The sequence below is a fragment of the Epinephelus fuscoguttatus genome, linkage group LG4 (assembly GCF_011397635.1).
Source record: "Epinephelus fuscoguttatus linkage group LG4, E.fuscoguttatus.final_Chr_v1".
Taxonomy (NCBI): domain Eukaryota; kingdom Metazoa; phylum Chordata; class Actinopteri; order Perciformes; family Serranidae; genus Epinephelus; species Epinephelus fuscoguttatus.
In genome coordinates, this window is record NC_064755.1 from 6754924 (window position 1) to 6776917 (window position 21994).

The 21994-nt window shown below is 39.9% G+C and overlaps 1 protein-coding gene across 1 annotated transcript in view; it reads right to left on the reverse strand.

The window, feature by feature from the left end:
* The window catches only part of zfpm1 (zinc finger protein, FOG family member 1), a 129768-nt gene that overhangs the window by 25232 nt on the left and 82542 nt on the right, over nucleotides 1–21994 (reverse strand). The window contains exon 4 of the mRNA XM_049574039.1: nucleotides 2959–3092. Within this exon, the coding sequence (XP_049429996.1) occupies nucleotides 2959–3092 (134 nt within the window). The remainder of the gene's footprint in view (nucleotides 1–2958; nucleotides 3093–21994) is intronic.

A 21994-nucleotide genomic window follows, 5' to 3' on the forward strand; every position in this document is an offset into this window, starting at 1 on the left:
GAGGTAGGTCAACTGCAAAAATTAGGTAAGGAATAATGGTAGCCCTTCGTGTGTGTGTGTGTGTGTGTGTGTGTGTGTGTTTGTGCTCCATGCCAGGAAGCCTCTCCCAGCATCAGTATCATATGATTAGATGGACTTGCACATGATGCACAAACCCAGCCTCTGATAGGGCTCCATCCGGTCCCACACACTGTTCCCAATGAGCACACACACGAAGATACTAACAACTGTTTTCATTTCCAACTACTGTCACACACATACGTGATAAGGTGTTTATTCTTTGTCTCTTTTTGTTAGTTGATCACCTGACCTCTGACCTTTGACCTTTCCAATTGAAATCTCTCTAGTTAGGTGGAGGTCTCTCTTCAGCCTGCTGCAGGTTGGGCACAATGTCACAGAATGAGCTGTGCTGCTAGCTAGTTGGTGCACAATGCAGTAAACTGAGGAGTAACAAAATTAACCTATAGACTGACGTGCCTAACCAGTCAAAAATGATCTCTGCAGTTAACAGATTAACCGTTAACTATTCACATCCCACATCAAAAAATGTACCAAAGTGTTTATTTTTTCTTATTGGCTAATTAACTCTTTATACAAATTTCTGTCTTATTAATTGCCCGAAAAGCAAGTGTTCATTTTATAACAAGACAGAGTCATAAATAGGCCCACAGCGCACAGCAATTTTCTTTATTAATTATTCTGACAACTATGTTTTGATCAATCAAATTTAGTTTGGTCTAAAAAATGTAAGATAAGTTTTAAAATAGCAGTGAATTCCCCAAAGTCAAAGATGACATCCTCAGTTTGCTAGTTTTGTCAACCAAGAGTCCAAATCCCAAAGATAATCAATTTACAATGATATGAAACAGTAAAAGCAGTAAATCTTAAGAAAAGAAGTAAGTCATTACAGTACATTCGAGAAACTGGAACCAGAAAATGTTTCATTTTTGCTTCATGAGAAACAAAATTGTTGTTGATTATTTTCTGCGAATCAACTAATACACTAGTAGTCTAGAGCAAGCTAAACTTTCATGGAATTTAGTGCAATTGTGGGGATGCACCAAATATTCGGTAACCGAATATATTCGGCCGAATATTGCAAAAAAAACACACATTCGGTATTCGGTGGAATAAGTTAAAAGCAAGGCTGAATAATAGCAGCGTGTTTAACGCAATCAAACAGCGTGCTGTGACGGGTGGAGTAAAATGTCGGCAGTGTGACGATCTGTCCGTCACAGCACTGGCATTTGCGACTAAAATAGTTTAGAGCGAGCAAAATAGGCTTAAATCATTCAGCACACTGTGCGAGCAGCCTACAGATTTCAACTAGCAGCAGAAACGAAAGGCGAATCCCACCGGTTGTGGGTTGAACGGGGGTCACAGACACAGACAGTAATGTATTCCTGTCAAATAAACCGGCCATCGGCTTACCGCGACAGAGAATTCAGCTCCAATAATATCCTCTTCTTGGCATCATGACTGCCCAAAAGTACCTTTACAGCTGAGCCAGCCGAACACAGGTATGTGACGTGTCAGAGGAGAAACGAGCCGTTCACGGCCCACAAACCTCACCGCACTTTAGGGACTGTTCTTTACTTCTCAGGGGAGGAGGGTGGCTGGTTGATTTTTATTTTATTTATTTATATTTTTAAAATGAGGCTCAAGACTCACCTTTTTAATTTAGCTTTTAACTGATTTCTTTTACTCTTTTAATTCTTCTATTATATGTTCTTTTTACTTTCTAATGTTTTTAAATTATTTATTTTTAAATCTTTATGCATTTTAGTCTCTAATTCTTAATTTATTTATTTATTTATTATTACTATTAATATTATTTCAATCTTTAACTCTTTAATTCTTCCTAATCTCCACACCATGTGTGGAGTCCACCCCGGTCTGTCTGGTCGGGGTGGACTCTGTGGCGGCGCTTCCTGTGGCTGTGGGCTGTAGCGCCTCTCAGTGTGGATGGCTCCCCGTAGGTGGTTCTTTCCTCACCTGGTTCCTCAGAGCCCAGCCATGTTATTGACTATATTGACTGTGTGTGTGTGTGTGTGTGTGTGTGTGTGTGTGTGTGTGTGTGTGTGTTTATATATGGGGGTGGGAGGGGCGGGTTTTCAATATGTATGTATTATTTTTGTTTGTTTTTATTCTGTGAAGCACTTTGTGCTGCATTTTTAATGTATGAAAAGTGCTATACAAATAAAGTTTGATTGATTGATTGATTGATATTTTATTTCAATCCCCCTATGTTAATCACTTATTGATGCTGTTTTTGAAGTATGAATAAGTCAATAAGTAATTTATTCCATTGAAATATCATTGATGTATTATAGAAAAGTGATTTATCTTTTTATAAATGACAAAAGGCACATCTGCCTCATTTTTGCTGTGGTATCATGATACTACTCAGAACCATGATATTTTCATTGGTATTGTACAGTGGGTCCCAATATTGGTACTGTGACAGCTACAAATTTTCATTTCGGTGCATCCCTATGCAATTGTGAGGTTGTCATTGTTTTTTTAAATGAATGTTTTGTATTAATGACAACTCAAAACACACTGGATTCATAACAGAAAAAAAATGTAAATTACTGTTTTAAAATTTGTAGTGATTTACATGTAATACTTGACATGAATTGTGATGAAAGAAAAGGCAACCAAAAGCAAAGACAAACATCTCAAAATCAGAAATTCAACAACTACTTGGAATTTAATTACTGTAAATTAATAATTTGACAAACATAAAAAGATACTTCAAATTGAATCAGAATTCAACCCTTTTTTATAATTGTTATTTTATCATGCTCACAACACACTGATGTCACGCACAATGATGTGTGTCATTTCTACTTAAGAGCTCCTCTATAAGATTTAATAAGTTTGAGTATCTCAGTCCCAGCAACCACAACAGAGTCAAGTTGTTACTAGACTAGCTGATCGCATCTAAACTCTTACCTCTGTCTCCTGATCATCTGTGCTACCCTCTGATTGGAGGATTCCTGGGTAGGGTCCCCACGTTGTGTCTGGTTGGAGGTCCCTGCCTGCCACCACTCTGCTGTCACTGCCCTCTTCACTTAACTCCAAGTCATCTAGAGGAAGGAGAGATGAGAGGAGCAGTTAACATCAGGGGAGCTGATATAAGCCAACTGTAGGTTGGACAAATATACAGACATGTTAATTTGACAAAGTGCTATAAACCTTATCATTAAACAACTGGGATCAACCAGGCAGTGCCATCAATGAAAAATACAATAAAGAAACTAGGCATGGTACAACACACTGGAATCACTACATTTTGTTGAGAAACAAATATGTTTATTTTATCACAGAGAGGAAATGCTTGTAATGAACATCCTTTTAGTGAACAATAGTCAAACTATGGTACCTAATCAATATATCAGTTTCAGCCTTAAATAAACCTAACTGGTTCAAACATCACCCATGACAGGATTTAGAATTTTTTTTTTAAAAAAACTGTCACAAAAGCAGCACTTGGCTTGAACTTGACCTGAACCCTTGCAGGAGTTCAGATCATACAACAAGAACTGTCAACAGCTCAACAGCAGGGGGAGTTTAAAACAAGCTGAGCACTTTCTGTCCTGGCCGATTCAAACAGAGGAAACTTCTTGTGTACTTCCTCAAATTGATAACTGTAGAAGGATGGCAGTGACGGCTGTGGTCTGAGCCTGCTGCAGCCCAGATAGAGCCAGTTAGCCGGGAGGCACAGAGGACTGATCCATCTATTTAAAAACTTAAGACAGCTCAGAGTGCAGGAGGAGCAGCAGGCTGTAGTTTAGAGAGGCCTCTGCACATCTGAGGATAAATGAACAAGTTTGAGCAACAGCAGTGATTGTTGCAGTGGGGAGCTTTTTCGTTATGATCGTCCACCTCTCTCTCTGATCAAAACGCAAACGAAAAATCTGCCTCCTCTCCTCCCGACCCACCCCTCCCACCCCCCCATCTCGTCCATGGTTCAGGCGACTGTTTCGGGGGGTCGGTCTAAAGTGGCGGGCCTGATAAGAGTGTTTGTCTAACACTCTCCATGTCAAAACACTCATCTATCTTCTCTGTATCTATCCCCACCAGAGAACAACGGACAGACGCTGATAAAATGGCTTTCCCACAGCCGGTGGGGGTGGGTGGTGAGGGGGTGGGGGTGGTGTTGGGGAGGGGTGGGGTTATGGTGGGGAGGAGGGAACAGGAAGGAGTGTGGTTTGAGGGAAGAAAGTACCTTAGAGGGGATATGAGGCAGTGAGAAGTAGACGTTAATTCAATAAAATGAGTCCTTACAGCCAAATAGCTGCAAAAAATATTGTTTCACTGTTGGAAAGACTGTTGTGGCAAAGTCACACAGGAAGTGGTATGTTTTTCTTAATTCACAGTGTGACATAACAATGACCCTCTGCACACTCTAATGAATAACACACGTGTCACACAATGATCAAATTTTGCAGAACTAGTTGATCTGATAGTATCTGTTTTATTAGGATCCACCCTAATTGTGCTCTCAGAAAAAATAAGACTTTCTGTGCTTTGTCAAGTGCTTCCACTTGTTTTGCTTTTTCAAACAGGTGTCAGCCCACTTTGTTTACCAGTCATGGTATATGTCACACTGTAACCAGCCCTACTTTTTCATTCTCTTGCCCTGGTGCACATGAGAGCATGACACTGATGCCAGACGCAACAAGAGCTGACCTGACCTGTTGTGCTTGGGTCAGGTTGGGCTGAATTTTTTATTGAATGACTCAGGTTTTGGGTGGAGCTCGATTTCACAAATATTTTTGATGACCACCTCACTTCTTTGATTAGAATACACCACATTTAAGAGGAAATATCTGGTTTGTTGGGGTGTGGCCCCCTGATACATGATAGTTGTCGAATTCTGTTGGAGTTTGGACACAAATGTTGCAGGTTCAAGTCGGGTCAGTGTCAGATTTCAGTCCCAGGTCAAGCGCCAACCCAAACATGACTCCTCAGACAGTCTAACCTGCTGGCTACAGAGTCTGAAGTCCAGCGTCTGTCCAGCCAGTATCCTATCTCCTGTCTCATGGGGCCTCAGTTTGGCCACTCTGACCCTCCTTATCTCAGCACTCCATCAATGACCAGTCTGCCTCTGTGCCATTGGCCAATCTTCACCACATGGGACTCTTATCAGCCTGACCAGCTCAATTGACCCTCATTGTGAAACGGTGTGAGGATTTGACCCCAGTGAGCCAACACAGATATTAACTTATAAACAAGCCCAACACAAGCATTAGTTTGTCAAAAAAAGGGCTGAACATGTGTTGTCCTTCCTTTCATGACCTGTTGCTTAATATCCATTCATGCAGGCATGACTTAGGGTCAACCAAACAGGCCACTAGTTGTTGTGGCAGGGTTGAGGTCAACCTAAATATCCAAACGTGTCCTCTGAGCTGCACTAGGTGTACATAAACTGGACTAACACTAAAATCAATTGCTGTAGGAGACACTGAACAATTCTCACCATCACCAGCGTGACAAAGCGTCATGCTAGTGCAAAAATCTAAGATCCTATCAGGTCTAATGCACGATCCTTTCACAATGACCAACCAGCACTGGCATGGGCAGGTTTATTTCCCATAGGGATTTTAGCTTAATGCATCTTTGCCTGATAACAGTGCACCACTTGCCATCTGTTGTAAATTTCATTCATTTCATCAAATTTCATTGTACATAAAGCCTAAATATAACATTCCTGAACATAAAATCAGTGTTAATGTTAGCGTTTTCAGTGGGCTAACATGACACTGATGATAGTATACATTTTGTAACTGCCCAAAAAGCATACTTTTTTTTTTTTTTTTTAACATAATCTTTCAAAATTATTACATCATCAATTTTGGGGGAGAAAAAAAAAAATGACCCACCTAAAAGGTGTGTCTGTATCTGTAAAATGTTACTACAAAATCGGACATTTTATTACATTAATGGTCAAAGACACTTAATTTCCAAAGAAATCTTTGTTTTTCTCACATGCCTCCACTGTGAATGGAGAATCCAAAAACGGAGGACATTTTTGATGAGTTGATGGTAATAAGGGCCATGTTTAACAACAGCAAGACTACATCAAAATGTTCCTGTACAACTCTTACACAACTCGTGCAGTATAACCCAAGCACCATTAATCCAGATGTATGCTCAGTTTTCCCCCAAACAGGCAGCCCTTTCCAACTGGGAATTGAAAGTGAAACCTATATGCTCTCTTCAAAGCCAGACTCCATTGACAAAATGAGTAATTTTACTTGATACAGGAACTGCTGGTATACCACTGCCTCGGTCAGTAGTTTGTTTGTGCTATTGTGTGACTTTGTTGTTTTAAAGTTGGTTTGCATTCACCAAAGTCACAAGTTAACGCAAACAAACTACTGATTGAGGCAGTGGTAAATTAGCAGCTCCCATGTTCAATGAGCCAAAGTAACTATTTTTTTCCCATGGAATCTAGCTTTGTAGAGAGCACTTTCTGTTCCTTTTCAGAAAGAGCTGTCTGTTTGGGAAGTACTGAGCACACAGCTGGAAAGTTGTATGACAGTTTGTAAACAAATGTTTTGATATAGTTTTGCTGTTGTAACACGTGATTGTCTATGACTTCAGCTCGTCAAACACTTTGTTTTCTCTGATCGAGAATTTTCTTTGTTTTTGGATTCTTTGTTTAAAGGAGGAATGTGAGAAAAAGCTTCCCTCTAAAATTCAACATAACATGGGGTGAGTAACTGATATGGTCACTTAAAGGGTGAAGTATTCCTTTAAGAGAAAATTGTATTACATTTTCCAGATTATTTTTTAATATTGGGTGATACACGTACTGTAGATTGAGTAGTTGTCAGGTAGTCTGTTCAATATGTCTCTGCCTTTTCAAATTGGTAAAAAGAAAGTGCTATCTGTGCACCTCCACTAATGAGTGCTGCTTGCTAATCCCAGCAGGTTAGCTGTGTTCACTGCAGTAACATGAGGCCTCCAACAATCCTAATCCCTGTTAATTACCCCTCCTGCCCACCACAGACCTGCATAATAACCCAGCGTTCCTTATCAATATGGCTGCACTGGTTGCTACTACCCTCACTGCTCTGTATGATACTACCCTCATCACTGTTATACACACACACATACACACACATCATTCTGTCTGGCTTGCTGTCAATATCAACCAGCTTCACAGTATCCAAACTGCCTCACACATTTAGCTCTGATACACAACTATTTTACAATTATTCTCTCCGTCTCACACACACACAAACACTCGTGAACACACAATATCCACAGGTCCGCAAGATGACACATTGACACTCAGCAGCCAACACACATGCCGTGCCCACACACAACTAGCCTGTTCACACCATCACACCAATACACACACACACACACACACACACACACACACACACACACACACAAAGGCTTATCAATACGGACGCTTCAGCAGCCACTGGGGCGTCCAGGCCTCTTTGACGAGCCAACACAATAAAACAATCAGTTCGCCATTAATGAAATGACTAACGCAATTAACCGATGAGCAGGGAGGGGGGAGTACAAAGCTGAAGGTGGCAGACAGCCGTTAGAAGAGACCAGAGTCGAGTTGATGGTTTTTGTTTTTTTTTCTGGGATTTTTGGATCGATTTTTATTATTTTTATTTATTTAATAAAGTATTGGAGACCGTCTTTGTTACTGAGTGTGATGCTTATATACATAATAATGAAACAACTGTAATGTTTATGGATGCCTTGATGAAATTATTGGTCAGACATGTTCAAGTCTGCAAAGGTCACTGAGTTTAACACTGCATCATGGCTAAACGATTAGTTTATCTTCTTTTTTCAAAGACATACAGCTTAAAACACATAAAGCACACACATCATGAAGACTTCCAGAAAGATACTATCAATTTCAACTTAAAAATAAAATGGGGTTACAAAGTTAATTTACATTAAAAACCAACAAACTGAAAATGTCAGACATATTAAGTGATAATATAATGAAGCCATCACCAAGCCTCATGACACTGCTCCTGATTTATTTTCACCAACAAAAAGAATGATTTAAGATGTCTACTTAACATGTAGCCCTACTGGAAATAATATGAGGGACAAAAGTGCTATTTCTATACCTAATCAGGCAGATTAATTATTGCGTTCTCAGATGATACATCTCCAGGTGTAGTCACTTGGAAGCAAAATTAATTAAACCTGCAGGTGAGCTGTTATCTTAACTGATATGTCATATTATTAATAAATGCTTACTTTGTGAAAACTGTCCACAACTTTGGGAAGAGTCCAAAACCATTACACTTAACCAAAGATAGAAAAGTAGATTTCTCTGGCTCTAGCTGTGGGCTTGTTATGGAACTGGAAGTGCTTATCAAGACACTTCAGAAGTTTGTTTCCATCCATTTCTTTATTATTTTAAAAACAGTTGTTTGTCAACATTCGCTATTGATTGTATAAAAGGTAATCTTTCTAGAAGGAGCCAATAATTATTTGTCAAAAATAATAAAATCAAAAATATGTTACAGTATTCGGAGTCCCACATGGAGGCAGCTTGGGTCCACTTTCATTTTCTGTTTTTAAAATGATTTACAATGTCTTTCATGTTGTTATACTTACTGTATGTATGTATTGTTTTTTCATAGTAAGAATGATCTCATAAAAGTATAGCACCATTGGAACATGTTTCAAACAGTATAAATGATCGGGCGTCAAAGTAGATAATGATTTTGTCTTAGTCAAAACTGCATGATAAGAACAGACAATGGTCTGTAAAATGTAAGGCAAGGCAAGGCAAGCTCGACAGCAAGGAAATTCAATGTGCTTGGTTTGTGGGATTTAGTGGCATCTAGTGGAGAGGTTGCAGAATGTAACCAACTGAAACCTCTTTGTGTATCGAGCGTGTAGAAGAATTACGGTGGCTGACGCAAAAATGCAAAAAGCCCTATCTTAAGCCAGTGCTTGGTTTGTCTGTTCTGGGCTCCATTAGAAACAACTGTGGAAAACAGGCCCCCAGGAAGTGCACCGGGCTTTGAAGCCAATTTTTGTAGTGGCAAAGTAGTGGTTCTGTAATTTTAAGGGTCCATTAAATGATGCCATTGGGCCCAAAAATACTTTTTCCCATACACTTACATTGGGAAAGAGACAATCAATCAGCGGATTAATATTTTTGAGTATCACAACCCCTGAAATGACTCATTCTATGGTCAAGATTTTAGCCATTCAGTCCGATAACATTTTGAGAAGTTTAAAAATGCCGCAAGTTTGAATTATTTTGTCCCCATTCAAGTTAGCAAAGTGGTAAACCGGAAGTCAGCCACTTGGCAGGCAGAAGTAGGCCATTTGGCCATGCTCAGCAGCTTTAAGTCTCTAGTGCGCTTGCTCTACGGGCCCAATGATCAGAGGCAGCACCAATTATCTGGGTAATTTCATACCAAAGAAAAAGAGGTTTTTTTGGCGTCATGTACCACTGAGCAACTTTCATGGGAATAAACAGGGCCCCGCCGCTAATGCTGTATCTAGGTCTCTTAATACATCCACGATGGAAGAGGATCCACTCCCTATATAGACATAAATGTCTCATTTCAAGGTAATAAAAACACAACAATTCTCAGTTTCCAGTGATTATAAACTAATGAAAAAGAAGTTATGAATATTAATTCCATTTCTGCCACTATATATTCACCTCAATCCTAAACACTGGACCTGGACCTTTGATGTAACATGAAAGCATTTAGAAAAGAAACAATGGCAATAAAAAAAGACAATATAAAGGGACAATAAGGATTTCAAAGAAAAAAAAAAGAAGATAGAAAAAAGCTTTGACAGGACAAACTAGATAAAGCAGGACAATAAATACTACAGTGCAGTTACATTACAGTGCAAATTTAATTTAAAAAAAAGGCAACATTATTCTTAAGCCCTGATTTTTTTAAAAAAAGAGTTGGAGCAGACAGTTTTCCGGGAGCTTGCTCCAGATACAGTATGTGGTGCATTAAAACTGAATGCTGGCTCTCCCTGTTTAGCTTTGACTCTGGGAAAACAGGTCTGTTCCAGACCAGCTGAGAGGTTCAAATGTCACATAGCGTAGCAGCAGATCAGAAATGCATTTTGGCTCTATACCATGCTTTATAAACTATCTATCTATCTTAAATTCTATCTATCTTAAATTCAATTATATAAAAGTAAATATCCAGTCTCCATCATCTGTTATACACATAATGTTGTTTAAGAATAGGCCGCCATGTCTCACTAGGCCCATTTTTGAGGTATATTCTTATCTTTTCATTTTTGGAGTTAAGTCTGTAAACGTTCTGTGTGTCATTATTAGAAATGAAGTCTAATATTGTGTAGACCAACTGTGCCTGGTGTGCAAGGAGTCACATATGTAAAAACTATGGATAAAGACATGGTACCTGGTCATCCAATAGGAACAAGCACCCTCAACAAAGCGCCTGCCTGATTGGATATCAATGAAGAATAAAGGGAAAAAAAGAAAGGTGTAACCCAACACTGATGTTCTCCTCTATCCGGCCTAATTGATTTTTAAAAAGACTATTGTTGATATCAAATGAGCACATCGCGGCGGAGCTATTGATTTTTTGACACCACAGAACAGGAAATCTTTATCTGCGTGCTACTCCGACCCCACACTAATAGGTGGGGTTTAACCTCTGCTGAATGACAAATCCCAACGCCTCCAGTTGCAATCCTCTCACTAGTCCTCTTGGGAGACACAGCACAAATACTGTAGTTCTTTTAATGTCAGCCTCTATGTTCTATATCTACACATAATGTCAATTCCTATTATATCTACCAAATATTTAAAGGCTTTCTTCTTATATGTGCATAAAACTACTAACAGTCCTGCTTATAGTCTCAATTGTCTGTATTGGATGAATTACTTTATAGGCTAATACTGCGGTATATATAAACATATATCATAGTATTATTACAGAGACAGGTAGGTATCTGCCGGTTAATATTTTTGTGCACAACTGTGTACACTGCTTTCTTAGACTGATCTGAAATTAATAATTTACAACCATAAAAGTCATGAAACCTATTTTATCAGCTTCTGGCTTTGGGTGATGTGATCCTTCATAACCACACTACCTTCTACCAAGGTTAAAGCAGTGTGGTTGTTTTAAATGAGAGATTTCTATACTTTCTTCTCCTGTTTGCTCTTCTAACAGGTTTGAAGTGGGTGTGGCTAAATTGGAATAAGGTGATGTCATTTGGTCGAAGGGTTGGTTTGTCACTATGAGCATTTCACGCATAGTAATTGATTTAATGTCAATATTAAACGGATAGTTCAGATTTTTTGAAGTGGGGCTGTATGAGGTTATCTACAGTAAGATGGCGGTCAGCACCCTCCTAGTTTGGAAAAGCACACAGGAGTAGCACCACGGAAGCCGAGCAATGCATTACTGTGAACAGGGGTTAGCAGCAGAACATATTTTAGCTACTTAATAAAGGTCTACCTGGAGAAATCAGTCTAAATAGACACTGTATTGAGGATAATTTCACCGCCTCACCTTGCAGTCAGGCAGCCAGTTCCTTTAACACTACATTTTTTCAACCATTGAACTTCTGTATTCCAACTGTGCTGTGGACTACACTGCAGGTCAGCTGTTCGGATCATACCTTATAGCAGAAAGTGGAAGAGACAACAAATACCAGAAAATAAAAGAATGAGTGATTATGACAGCAATGACGAAATGCTGTTCACTGTAAAGACAAAAGGATAACTATTTAAACCAGACTATACTGAAGAAGAACTTTTGTGGAGAGAGCATGCTTATTTGGCGGTGGTTTTACATTATCCTCTTGAGCAAAATATTCACTGCAAACATTAAGTTGTCTCAGTCTTGGCATTGGGAGAGTTATTGTCTATATTCAATGTAACTAGCCACAGCTGTTTTCATGTCTTTGTTCTAACAGTTTAAAAAATACAAGCACACAGCATCTTAAAAATCTTTAGAAAAGTGAATTTTCGTTTCAGGTAGATAATGCAACAGCACTTTCTGACCCAAACAGCTGACCTGTGGCATAATACAGCAAGTGGCGCACTTATGCGTGGGAATACAAAAGGTCTACAGTTGAGAAAATGTAGTGCCAAAGGAAAAGGCTTTCTGATGGCAAGGTAAAGCGGTGAAAATATTGATATTGATATTTTACTGCTAACCACTGTCCACAGGAGTGCATTGCTGAGCTTCCATGGTGGTACACCTGCCTGCTTCTCCAAATGGGAGTGCGCAGACTGCCATCTACTTTAGATAATACACTGACAATGGTGAAATCCCTCATAGAGCTCCACTTCAAAAAATCCAAACTATGCCTTTAAAAATATTGATTAATGCAGCTTTAAGTGGAATCTTTGTGAATTTTAAGTGATTATCTTTGCTGTTCAGATACACATATTCTCAGCCATACACCATATTTTGTATATCAAGCATCCGCAAATCTTTGAAACGTCTGGCACATTTCAGCATTCATACAAATTATGCATCCTTCTGCCTTTTCTCATAACACTAAAATACTTTGGTGAATCAATTTATCACCAATGTCTCGTTATTTTGGTAAAGCTCTTGAAGTCTTACATTTACAAATCCTACCCAGCTTTTCACATTAATGACAAGTCGCATCATTTATAAGGCTCACTGATAAAAGGCCTCAATCTAAAAACAACCAAGACCTGATTGCGCCTCCTTTTCTCTTTCTCGTCTCTCTCTCTCCATGATCTTCCATGCAGCACCCCTGGGTCCCCGGAGTCCGGCAGGCTCGGCTCAGCGGCAGATAGACATTTCTGGGATAGGCATCTACTGCTCAGGACCACGCAATCATTTCCATTTTACCCTCTGTTGCACAGGCAAGATAAGACACCTGCGTAGCCCTGCTAATCAGATGAGCTTCAACAGAACTTTATCATTGACATTTACCACTGTTTACCCAACTAATTTCTCTTAACTGCACTGCTGAACTTTTATCTACAAAATACATACACCACCAGAAAAGAGCAAGAAGCAAACATGCAAATTCACAAATATGCGAAGAAAGATAAAATGAGGGGGAGAAAACTAAAAGCATTTTTTTTCTGTTCAGAGGACGAAGGGGGTGAAAACAGAACAAGTGACAGGGCTACTGTTGATGAGATGAGCCCCCCTCCTTTTCCCACTCCTTCTCCTCCTCCTCCTCCTCCTCCACATTGAAGACAAACAAATGCAAAGAATACTGACATTCACATGCAAAACTTCATTTTGCAGTTCAATCACCTGACCGATGGTGGGGAGTTATATTTATTGCTGATAAAAAGTGCGCTTCTGTATGCATGTGTGTGAGAAAGAGAGTCCAGCATTATCCAACCAGTCACAAGACAGATGGAGGGGAAATGTGTGCATGCTGTTTTAAACTGATGTAAAGTAGTTGCATCGGTCAGTGTTGGAGCCGGTGAGAGGTTCTACTGTATGTGTGCCACCCCCAGGTCAAAATATCAACTTAATAGACATGATATGTCATGGTCTCATACAATATATACAGTGTCATGAAATGTGTCAAGGGGATAAACCTATTTCATGTCCATGTTTATTTGGTGCACATGTGTCTATAAACCCTAAAATAATTAAAGTCTTGAAACCAGATTTTGACACACAAACCATCTTAACAAAAACTTTCAATTTTAGGTATTGACGGAGAACCCACTTTAAGGCCCTTATCATGTTAGTTGATATTGTGCTTACACAGTTTTGATGTAGACTAATCGGATCAATCAGTACATATATGATGTATCTCTTAGACGCTGGCAACACTCAGCAGACAGCCTTTTGTTCAAAGGGCCACATCCTTAACTATGCATAACTTTAAGCCTTAATAAAACGTAAACAGGTGAGTTACATATCAGATATGGGTGGTGATTGTGAGGTCTTAGACCTGGCTTGTTATTGGTCTCTAGAGCAGTAGCACACTGTGATCTTACCTCAAACTTCCTTTTTTAGGGCTAACGTCAGGACAAATTTCACATTTTCTGGGTATTAGTACTCAATATCTTTAAAGTATTGATAGAAACAACCAGGTACCAAGTCGTATCAAAATATCTCCTGTCAAACAATACCTGCATTTGATCTTTTTGTACCATGGGTCTGATCCCAGACATTCCCAACTCTGTCGCTCAAATAAGTGCTATGAATTCCACAAATTTCAAACTACAGTATAGAAATATAAGTCTGTATTCTCTGTCTTTGTATTTTGAAGAAAACAGTCCAATACCTCAACAATTCCAACATTTAGCTTCAAAGCAAAATATAGCTGACTGGAGAGTCATGACTCGAGGAGAAAGAGGGAATACTTGGGAGTAATTCTAATGTGAAATTACATGTCTGAGAGAAAAAGAAAATCCAAGTAGATGAGTGTGCGCACCTCAGTGAGTGTATATGTGTGTGAGAGGGCACGTACTTCACGAGCACAGCTGCTCCCTTTACTCACACTCCCACCTCCATCTCTCCCAGCCTTCCCTCTCTCCTCTGCTGTAGCCTGTCACAAATTGAAAGTGGAGACCTTCCAGAAACTATCCCTGATAATCACACATAAATTAATTAGAAAATGTTTCTTGACATTCTCTACGCACAGACTGGGAGAGGAAAAAAGACTGAGGCAAAGCCACAAAATTAATTGTACGGTATGTGACTCCGATAATTAATTCAATCATTAATTCATGTCTGCTTTAACAACTCCTTCTGGCTCCCGCGAAAAAGGACATTTCAATCAGGCCGGTATCGGCAGCGCGGGCCGGGAAAGGAGACATGGAAAAGTTAAAGAGTGATAGGCTTGCTCGACACACTCAGGGTCATTTAGAGGTTCATCAATTAAACAGACAAGAGCAAGAAGAGAGCAGTGAGTGAAGCGAACAAACAGAAAGAACATGAGAAGAGCTGTAAAACACAAAGATTATTTTTTTCCAACTCTGTAGTCAGTGTCCATATCTAGAAAGAGTACACAAAAACTATTCACTAAAGCATCTCCCTGCAATACATCTGTTTAATGCTAACAGCTGAAGGGAAAAAGAAGAAAGCTTTGACGAGAAAGCTGATTTTATGATTCAGCTTCTTTCATTTCTATTTCATCCAACGACACATATCTGGGATTATTTTCCCTGCTGCTGAATTCTATAAAGTACACCAAAGGATGCCATGCTGTTCTCAATAATTTTCAAAACACTACATCTATTAGCATGTCTAAAACATTACAACTGATCGATATACTATACACCTGCTGTAACACAAGAATTTATTTTCTCTGTTGACTTACAGTCCATTTAACCCTGCAGTAGGCAGAAATCTGGAAAAACAAAAAAAACGGCACAAGTTGAAAATACACCCTCCTCCCACAGGCATTGGCAAATACTTCATACAGTAACCCAGTGTTTCCCATACATTGATTTATTTAAGCGCTTTGACGTAAGTGATGCATGTTTTGTTTTATTTATTGTCACACTCGCTTTTAGACTCTCTTTTGGATATGTGCATCCTCCATTTTTGGGTTGCTTTGCAATGGAGGCAGTTGTTGCTAATGCTGGAATAGCCACTTTGGTGGCAGGGTTCTCTGTCGTTGAGTCAGGCTTTCACAAAAGGGATGTGCACACACATCTGAATTTGTAGAACAGCCAGTAGAAATGCCCTTTCTCTGAAATGACCTGCTATTGGCAAAGTCCACTTTCATGGGTTAGATTTTCTAAAGCCTGAAAACAGAGCTTAACAAAAACATGCTTAACAGTTCACTTTATAGCCAAAATGACATTGGCACATTTGGCAAAATACTAGTGCTGTTGTAGACACATTCACCCCCTATGAGTTGGGAAAACAAGAGATTGTTGTCAAATAAAGGAAGGAAACTGGTGAGTGTGAGATACTGTAGAGGACACAGTCAGAAAGAGACAGAACATGATAAGAAAGAGATATGACAATGTTAAAAATGAGCAGAAAGCAGGACGCAAGTGTGTTTATTATGTCTTGCTGATGTTCTGTCCTCATTAATGACAGGACATTTAGAAAAGCCTCCTCCCTGCTACAGTGGATACATTTTGGGGTCAGGTCTTGAATTTATCACCAGGCTTAGGCACAAAATCCACTTGGTTATGGTAATGAAAAGATCACATTTTGGCGCAAAATGCCTTTACCGTCCCTAAAAAGTTGCAGTAAACACAGCAATGACTCGCTAAGTCACAATCAGTTTCATTGTTTGTTGGTCTCAAACAGTGGTCTACAGCTTGGCAAACATCTCGCCTAGGTGATATGCCATCCACCATCCCCTCCACCAAAGTAAGCTCATATCTAAACTGTCACTTTAGATATATGCATTAAACATACAAATGTAACATATTCTTGGTTTGCAGAAAAGTATAATGCCAACATTTTTCTTCTGGCAACTGGGCTGAATGCTGCTCATTGCAGTTTAGAATTTTACTCCAAGTTTCAACTGCATCAAGACCCAACACCAGAAGTTGCACTTTTACACAATTTTTTTTGCAGCAGTACATTTCATTATAACAGTAAAGGGTTGGGGAGTGGATGTACGTAATGGAGAACCCTGAGAAGTTAAATACGGACATGCTTGAGTGTATCTTTGTGTGAAAGGAAGGTATGCAGGGTGTGGTGTGGTGGCTGCAGGAGAAGCCAGGAATCTGATAGGCTGGTAATCAGCGTGCCAATGTCCAGTCCCGCCACCAGCACCTGGCCTGCCACGGGCTCACATGCTGGGAGCTGCTGGGCTGATAGGAGCCGGACAGCACGGAGAAATGTTCCTTTAGATTAGGGCCTCGTGCCTATCAATCATCAGGGATGGAGGAGGGGAGTGACACATCACAGACAGGCTGGAGACAGGAGATGGTAGAGGAGGGGAGAGTGTGTGTGACAGAGTGTTTGTGTCAGTCAGAATGGGGTGTTGATCAAGAGTGGGTGATGGAGGCAGAGGGCGATGCTAGTTTCTAGTGCTCCTCATGAGCTTCAACTTCCAAGTATTTAAGTAACAACTTTTCGCTGCACACATGTTTTAAGGTAGCTCTTATTCTCATCCCAACATAAATGACTCCTGTGCCAAAAGTTGCTCTTATGGTATGAATGGGCTATAAAATATAACCAGATTTCTACAGTATTATTAAGTACTCCTAATAACTAATAGATGAATTTACATGCTCTAATATTCCACTTCTTCTGTGAGGAGTTTGCATGTTCTACCCATGTCAGTGTGGGTTTTCTACAGGTTTGTTTGATTCCTCCCACAGTCTACAGACATTCAGGTTAGGCTAACTGGTGACTCTAAAATGGCTGTAGGTGTGAATGTGAGCGAGAATGGTTGTCTGTCTCTATGTGTCAGCCCTGTGATTGTCTGGCAACCTGTCCAGAGTGTACCCGCCTCTTGGCCATTGTCAGCTGGGAGAGGCTCCAGCCCCCCTCGCAACCCTGCACCAGGGTAAGTGGTTACAAATCATGAATGAGTAAATGAATGAATAATATTCCACTCCTTCAAGATATACTATGCCAAAATTGTTGACTTTGGTTTGTGAACAGTATTGCCAGGGAAAGTGAAAGTGAAACCCAGCAACTCCCAGATTCACTCTTTTTTTTAGAACAAGCTTTATCTGCTCTGCATTTGCCTTGCTATATTTACATGCTTTGGGCGCTGTGTATGGGATTTTCTGCTTCCTCTTGGATGCTTGCTGCTAACGGTCGGGCACCTGATCACTACCTTGGAAATTCATCCCAAATACAGCAAAATAATTATTATTATTCTTAAGTAATGTATTTCAATCCGTAACATTTTGTTATAACCTACAGTTGAATTAGTCATTCTAATATAATTACTTTTTTTTCTCAGTAACTGTTAACAGATTATAATTGCATTAACTTTGAGATTTAATAATGTAACACCATTATGTGTAACTAGTTACTCCTACACTTAACAACATTTATTCAACTTTCCAGGTGTAAACTAGACTAAAAATAGCTGGAGTGACCTTCATCCACACACAGTTTTCTTTTGGGCTTCTCTTTTCATTGTGAGTATCAACTCTACTTTAGACCTATCTGACGGCAAGTGTAATATACTGGGGGAATTGTGATCGCTGTAATCACATGTTAATAAAGGTAGTCATTCTTTGTCTTGGATAGGTACAGATCCACAACATGACTTCCCACATACAAAAGTTTTCTTCTGTGTCCATGGGACAAAAACAAGCTTCCACTGAGTTCATTTCATACTGCAGACTGCACTTTGAGGTATCTCAGCCTCACTGACAAGACAAGCCCTCTGGACACATGACAACCAATCATCATCCCAAAGCAGTTTGATTGACAGGTGGAATTGACAGGGTGCTTGCAGGGACACCCTCCTCCTGAAAGACATGGCAGTCTGCTGGCTGGAGATATGGAGGAAGGTTACAGAGAAGAGTGTGAGAGTACAGCAGGTCTAAGTGTGTGAGGGGTGGGTGGATGTGGGTCAGCCGTGCTCTAAAAGAGCTCACAGGTGATGTGTAACAATATATTACAATTGTATAGCTCAAAATGAGGGATTGGATATGGCCAATATTAAGCAGTCGTAATTAGCTACTGTATAATAAGTGTCACCCGATTTAATTTCAAAACACAATTCTCATGTTGTTAACCTTACCCTCCCACAACACATATCTGACCCTTTCCACTTACCTTCAAACTCATCCTCCTCCAGTGTCAAAGCCTATTTACACCTGTATCACTTATTCTTTTTCAAGCACACTACCAGTTTAAAGATACAGCAGCATTTATGGGAACACCCACAAAATGTCACATCTGTTTAAACCAAGGTGGAAAACAAAACATTTGCTGCCATGCTGAGGAGTTGCTGTGTGGCTTTCTGCAAGTCCAACAAAACTCAAAAATCCTGAGTTAAAGGGTACTTTTCAACTTTGACGTTAGGCCAGACTGCAATGTAAACATTCAGATAAAGTTCAAACCATTGATGTACATCCACTAGAAGTGCTTGTTTTTGTCACTGATAGGCTCAGATTGTTATCATGAGTATCAGAAAAGATTTTTGAAACAATCCCTACAGAGACAGACCTTTATTAAAAAGTAAGATCCTTTTCTTTCAACCGGAAATAGCCCCGCAACTGCTGCCTTCAAACCTACCAGATTCCATTTAAAAAAACAGTAATTTTATCATCGTGAAACACACTTCAACCAAAGTCGACAGAAACAAACAAAAAAAAAACCCTCACAGAAACTATCTTGGTTTGTCTTCAACAATCAGCCACTCTGGCCTAAATTCACCCAGTTAGATGTGAAAATATGGAGCTTTATACACACTTAAATTACTGTTTATTTATATTTAGACTGGTGGGTTTGGCGATGGCAATTTATAGGCCTTTTTCTGGTTAAACAAAAAGGATCTACTGCTTTGTCCAAACATTGTTAGTTTGCTTATCTACTGGTTAAAAAGAACCCTGAGAATGCCAATCCCTGCATGATAATGGTACAGCACATCATCAAAACATAGGCTGATAGCATTGAGTAACGTAAGTGTTGCTATGCTGTCTCAAATCATGCATGGAATTCACTAAAACATCTAGTCCAATACATCATAGCATTAATGTCTGTATGGTCCTGATATTATAAGTGCCTTGCCTTTAAGGCAGCATCAGAGGTAGCAAAAGCACCAAAAGGACTTCTATGTAAAAAGGCAGCCGGCAAGATGTGATTGTGGGTGGCACAGGTAGCTATGACATTTTGAGGACAGTTAGCAGCTATCTCACAAAATAGCAGGAATAGAGGAAAAATAGCAACCAAAAATGTCCCTCATTGGGAAAACAATGAGGTTCATGAACTCCTTAACCACTGAGCAGAGGACGAGATCAGCTGCCATATAACAGGAACCGTAAATAATTGTTGTTGCCATATTATTGCCATTGTTATTGTTTAGTAAACCGTGCCGACACATCTGCTACATGTCACACTAGATACTGACGCTGACGTGTTATATGTCATGCCAGTCATGCCTCTTTGCTTCTATGATGCCAGCATGCTGTCTTAAATCACACACTGGAGTGACATGATGCCATCGTTTCATAAAACAGCAAAGGCATGCAGCGGCTGTGGGTTCGATTCCAGCCTGCGGCCCTTTGCTGCTTGTCATCTCCTCTCTCTCCCCCTTTCACGCTGAAGTCTGTCCTATCTAATAAAGGCAAAAGCCACAAAAAAAAAAAAAAATTATAAAAATGCAGAGGCAGCATACAGAACGGACTCCCTATGGCCTTATAGCATGATCTCTGTGTAAAAGGGGCTTGTAATAGTGACCACTTTTATAGGCTGGGGGAAAGGAATGTTCTCCCCCATGCCAACTGCGCTCTCACATGCCCCCTAACTATGACTAAAAACTGGCTATATTTAACGTAATTTGGCACTTTAATTCCATTGTTTTAGCCATCATTCTCAAACTGTCAGAAATGTATAGGTTGCTGCCAATTACGGTATGTAAGCCCAAGAAACCCAACTTTTTATACAATGAAATGACCGTTTAAGGGAAGCATAAAGAAAATGTTTTTCACCAAACTCTAACCTGTCGTGCTCTGAGTCCTTCAGCCCACACGGGATGGCCCGACAGTCATTTCTTTATATTTTATCTCCCTCGTCCTCATCATCTCTTAACCTCACCCACTTCCCATTCCCTCACCTCTAATTTCACTATCTGAACTGCACCTCTTAAAATCTCTCACCCCTCATCTCTCTCTTTCTCATTGATCCTTAAACCTTCACCCCTCTTTTACCCTTCATTAGTTATCTCGCACTCTAAACTCAATATTGTACTTCTTTATTCCAAACCACTTCTCTTAGGCTTCCTCCCTCTGCCACCTTCTTCACACCCATCCCTTTATTCTCTCTCCACCTGCATAATACTATTCTCTTTCTCTCCTCCTTAAGGCCTTTCAACTCTTTATTCCTCTATCCCAAGTTCAGTCCGTTTAATCTTGACCAGATGACATTTCATCTAAACGCTTCATTTAACCGTCTCTTCTCCTGGTTTACCAGAGAAATGCAACAAACAGATTTTTATGCTTTAACACTGCATATGAGTGAAGAAAAATCCACCTTAAATATTGATTAAAACCTTTAAAACTTTCTGGATAAACTGGTCGCCAAGCAGTAATTAAAAGAAAAAGTCTGTAGTGCTGTATTCCTGGGATGGTAACATTTTACAGATACTGAAGGTCCTGGATTTGTATGAATAGCTCCACAAGGAGATGAGCAAACAGTACAGAAAAACTGGAAGCTTTTACACAAACATCTTATCCTTCAGTTGCTACATTCAGCCATCCATGACTAGATGGATCAAAGTGAGAAACAAAGGTCTCATCACATGTGGACAAAGTGATGAGGGTGCACCTTGTGCCGCTCGCGATGATTTCAATGGGGGAAAGTTGCCGTGCACAGTATGCTAATGTGACACCGCCAACATCTCTCATTCCTCAACCCAAATAAATTAGACTCTCAGCGGTGATAGTGTGTGCACATAGTGTGCCTTCATGCTCCATTATAATTAACTACTGTATGATAACCCGACACCCACCCACCCACCCACTACACACACACACACACACACACACAGTGCCTAGTAAATAATAATAACCATTATTACGCCTGCCATTACGATGCTTTATTTGAGCTAATTTAAATAACTCTGTTTGGGAGGATAAGGAGCGAGGAGTGCTGGGCAAGCAGGAAAACACTTGCCTCGCTCGGCTGGCTTCCCAGGATCCTGCAGTAGACAAGGTGTCACATGTTGTGATTGGACAGCCCAAAGAGGACCTTCTTTGCCATCCATGTCACACACTAGAAGCATGGAAAGAAGAAGGACCTGGAAAATTCTTTGAAGGGGTGGAATTCACCAGGGTGCTCCACTGCTACCAGAGTGTTATTACTGCTGCTGGTATGCATGGATACTCTGAAAATTTAAGAGGCTAAAGAAA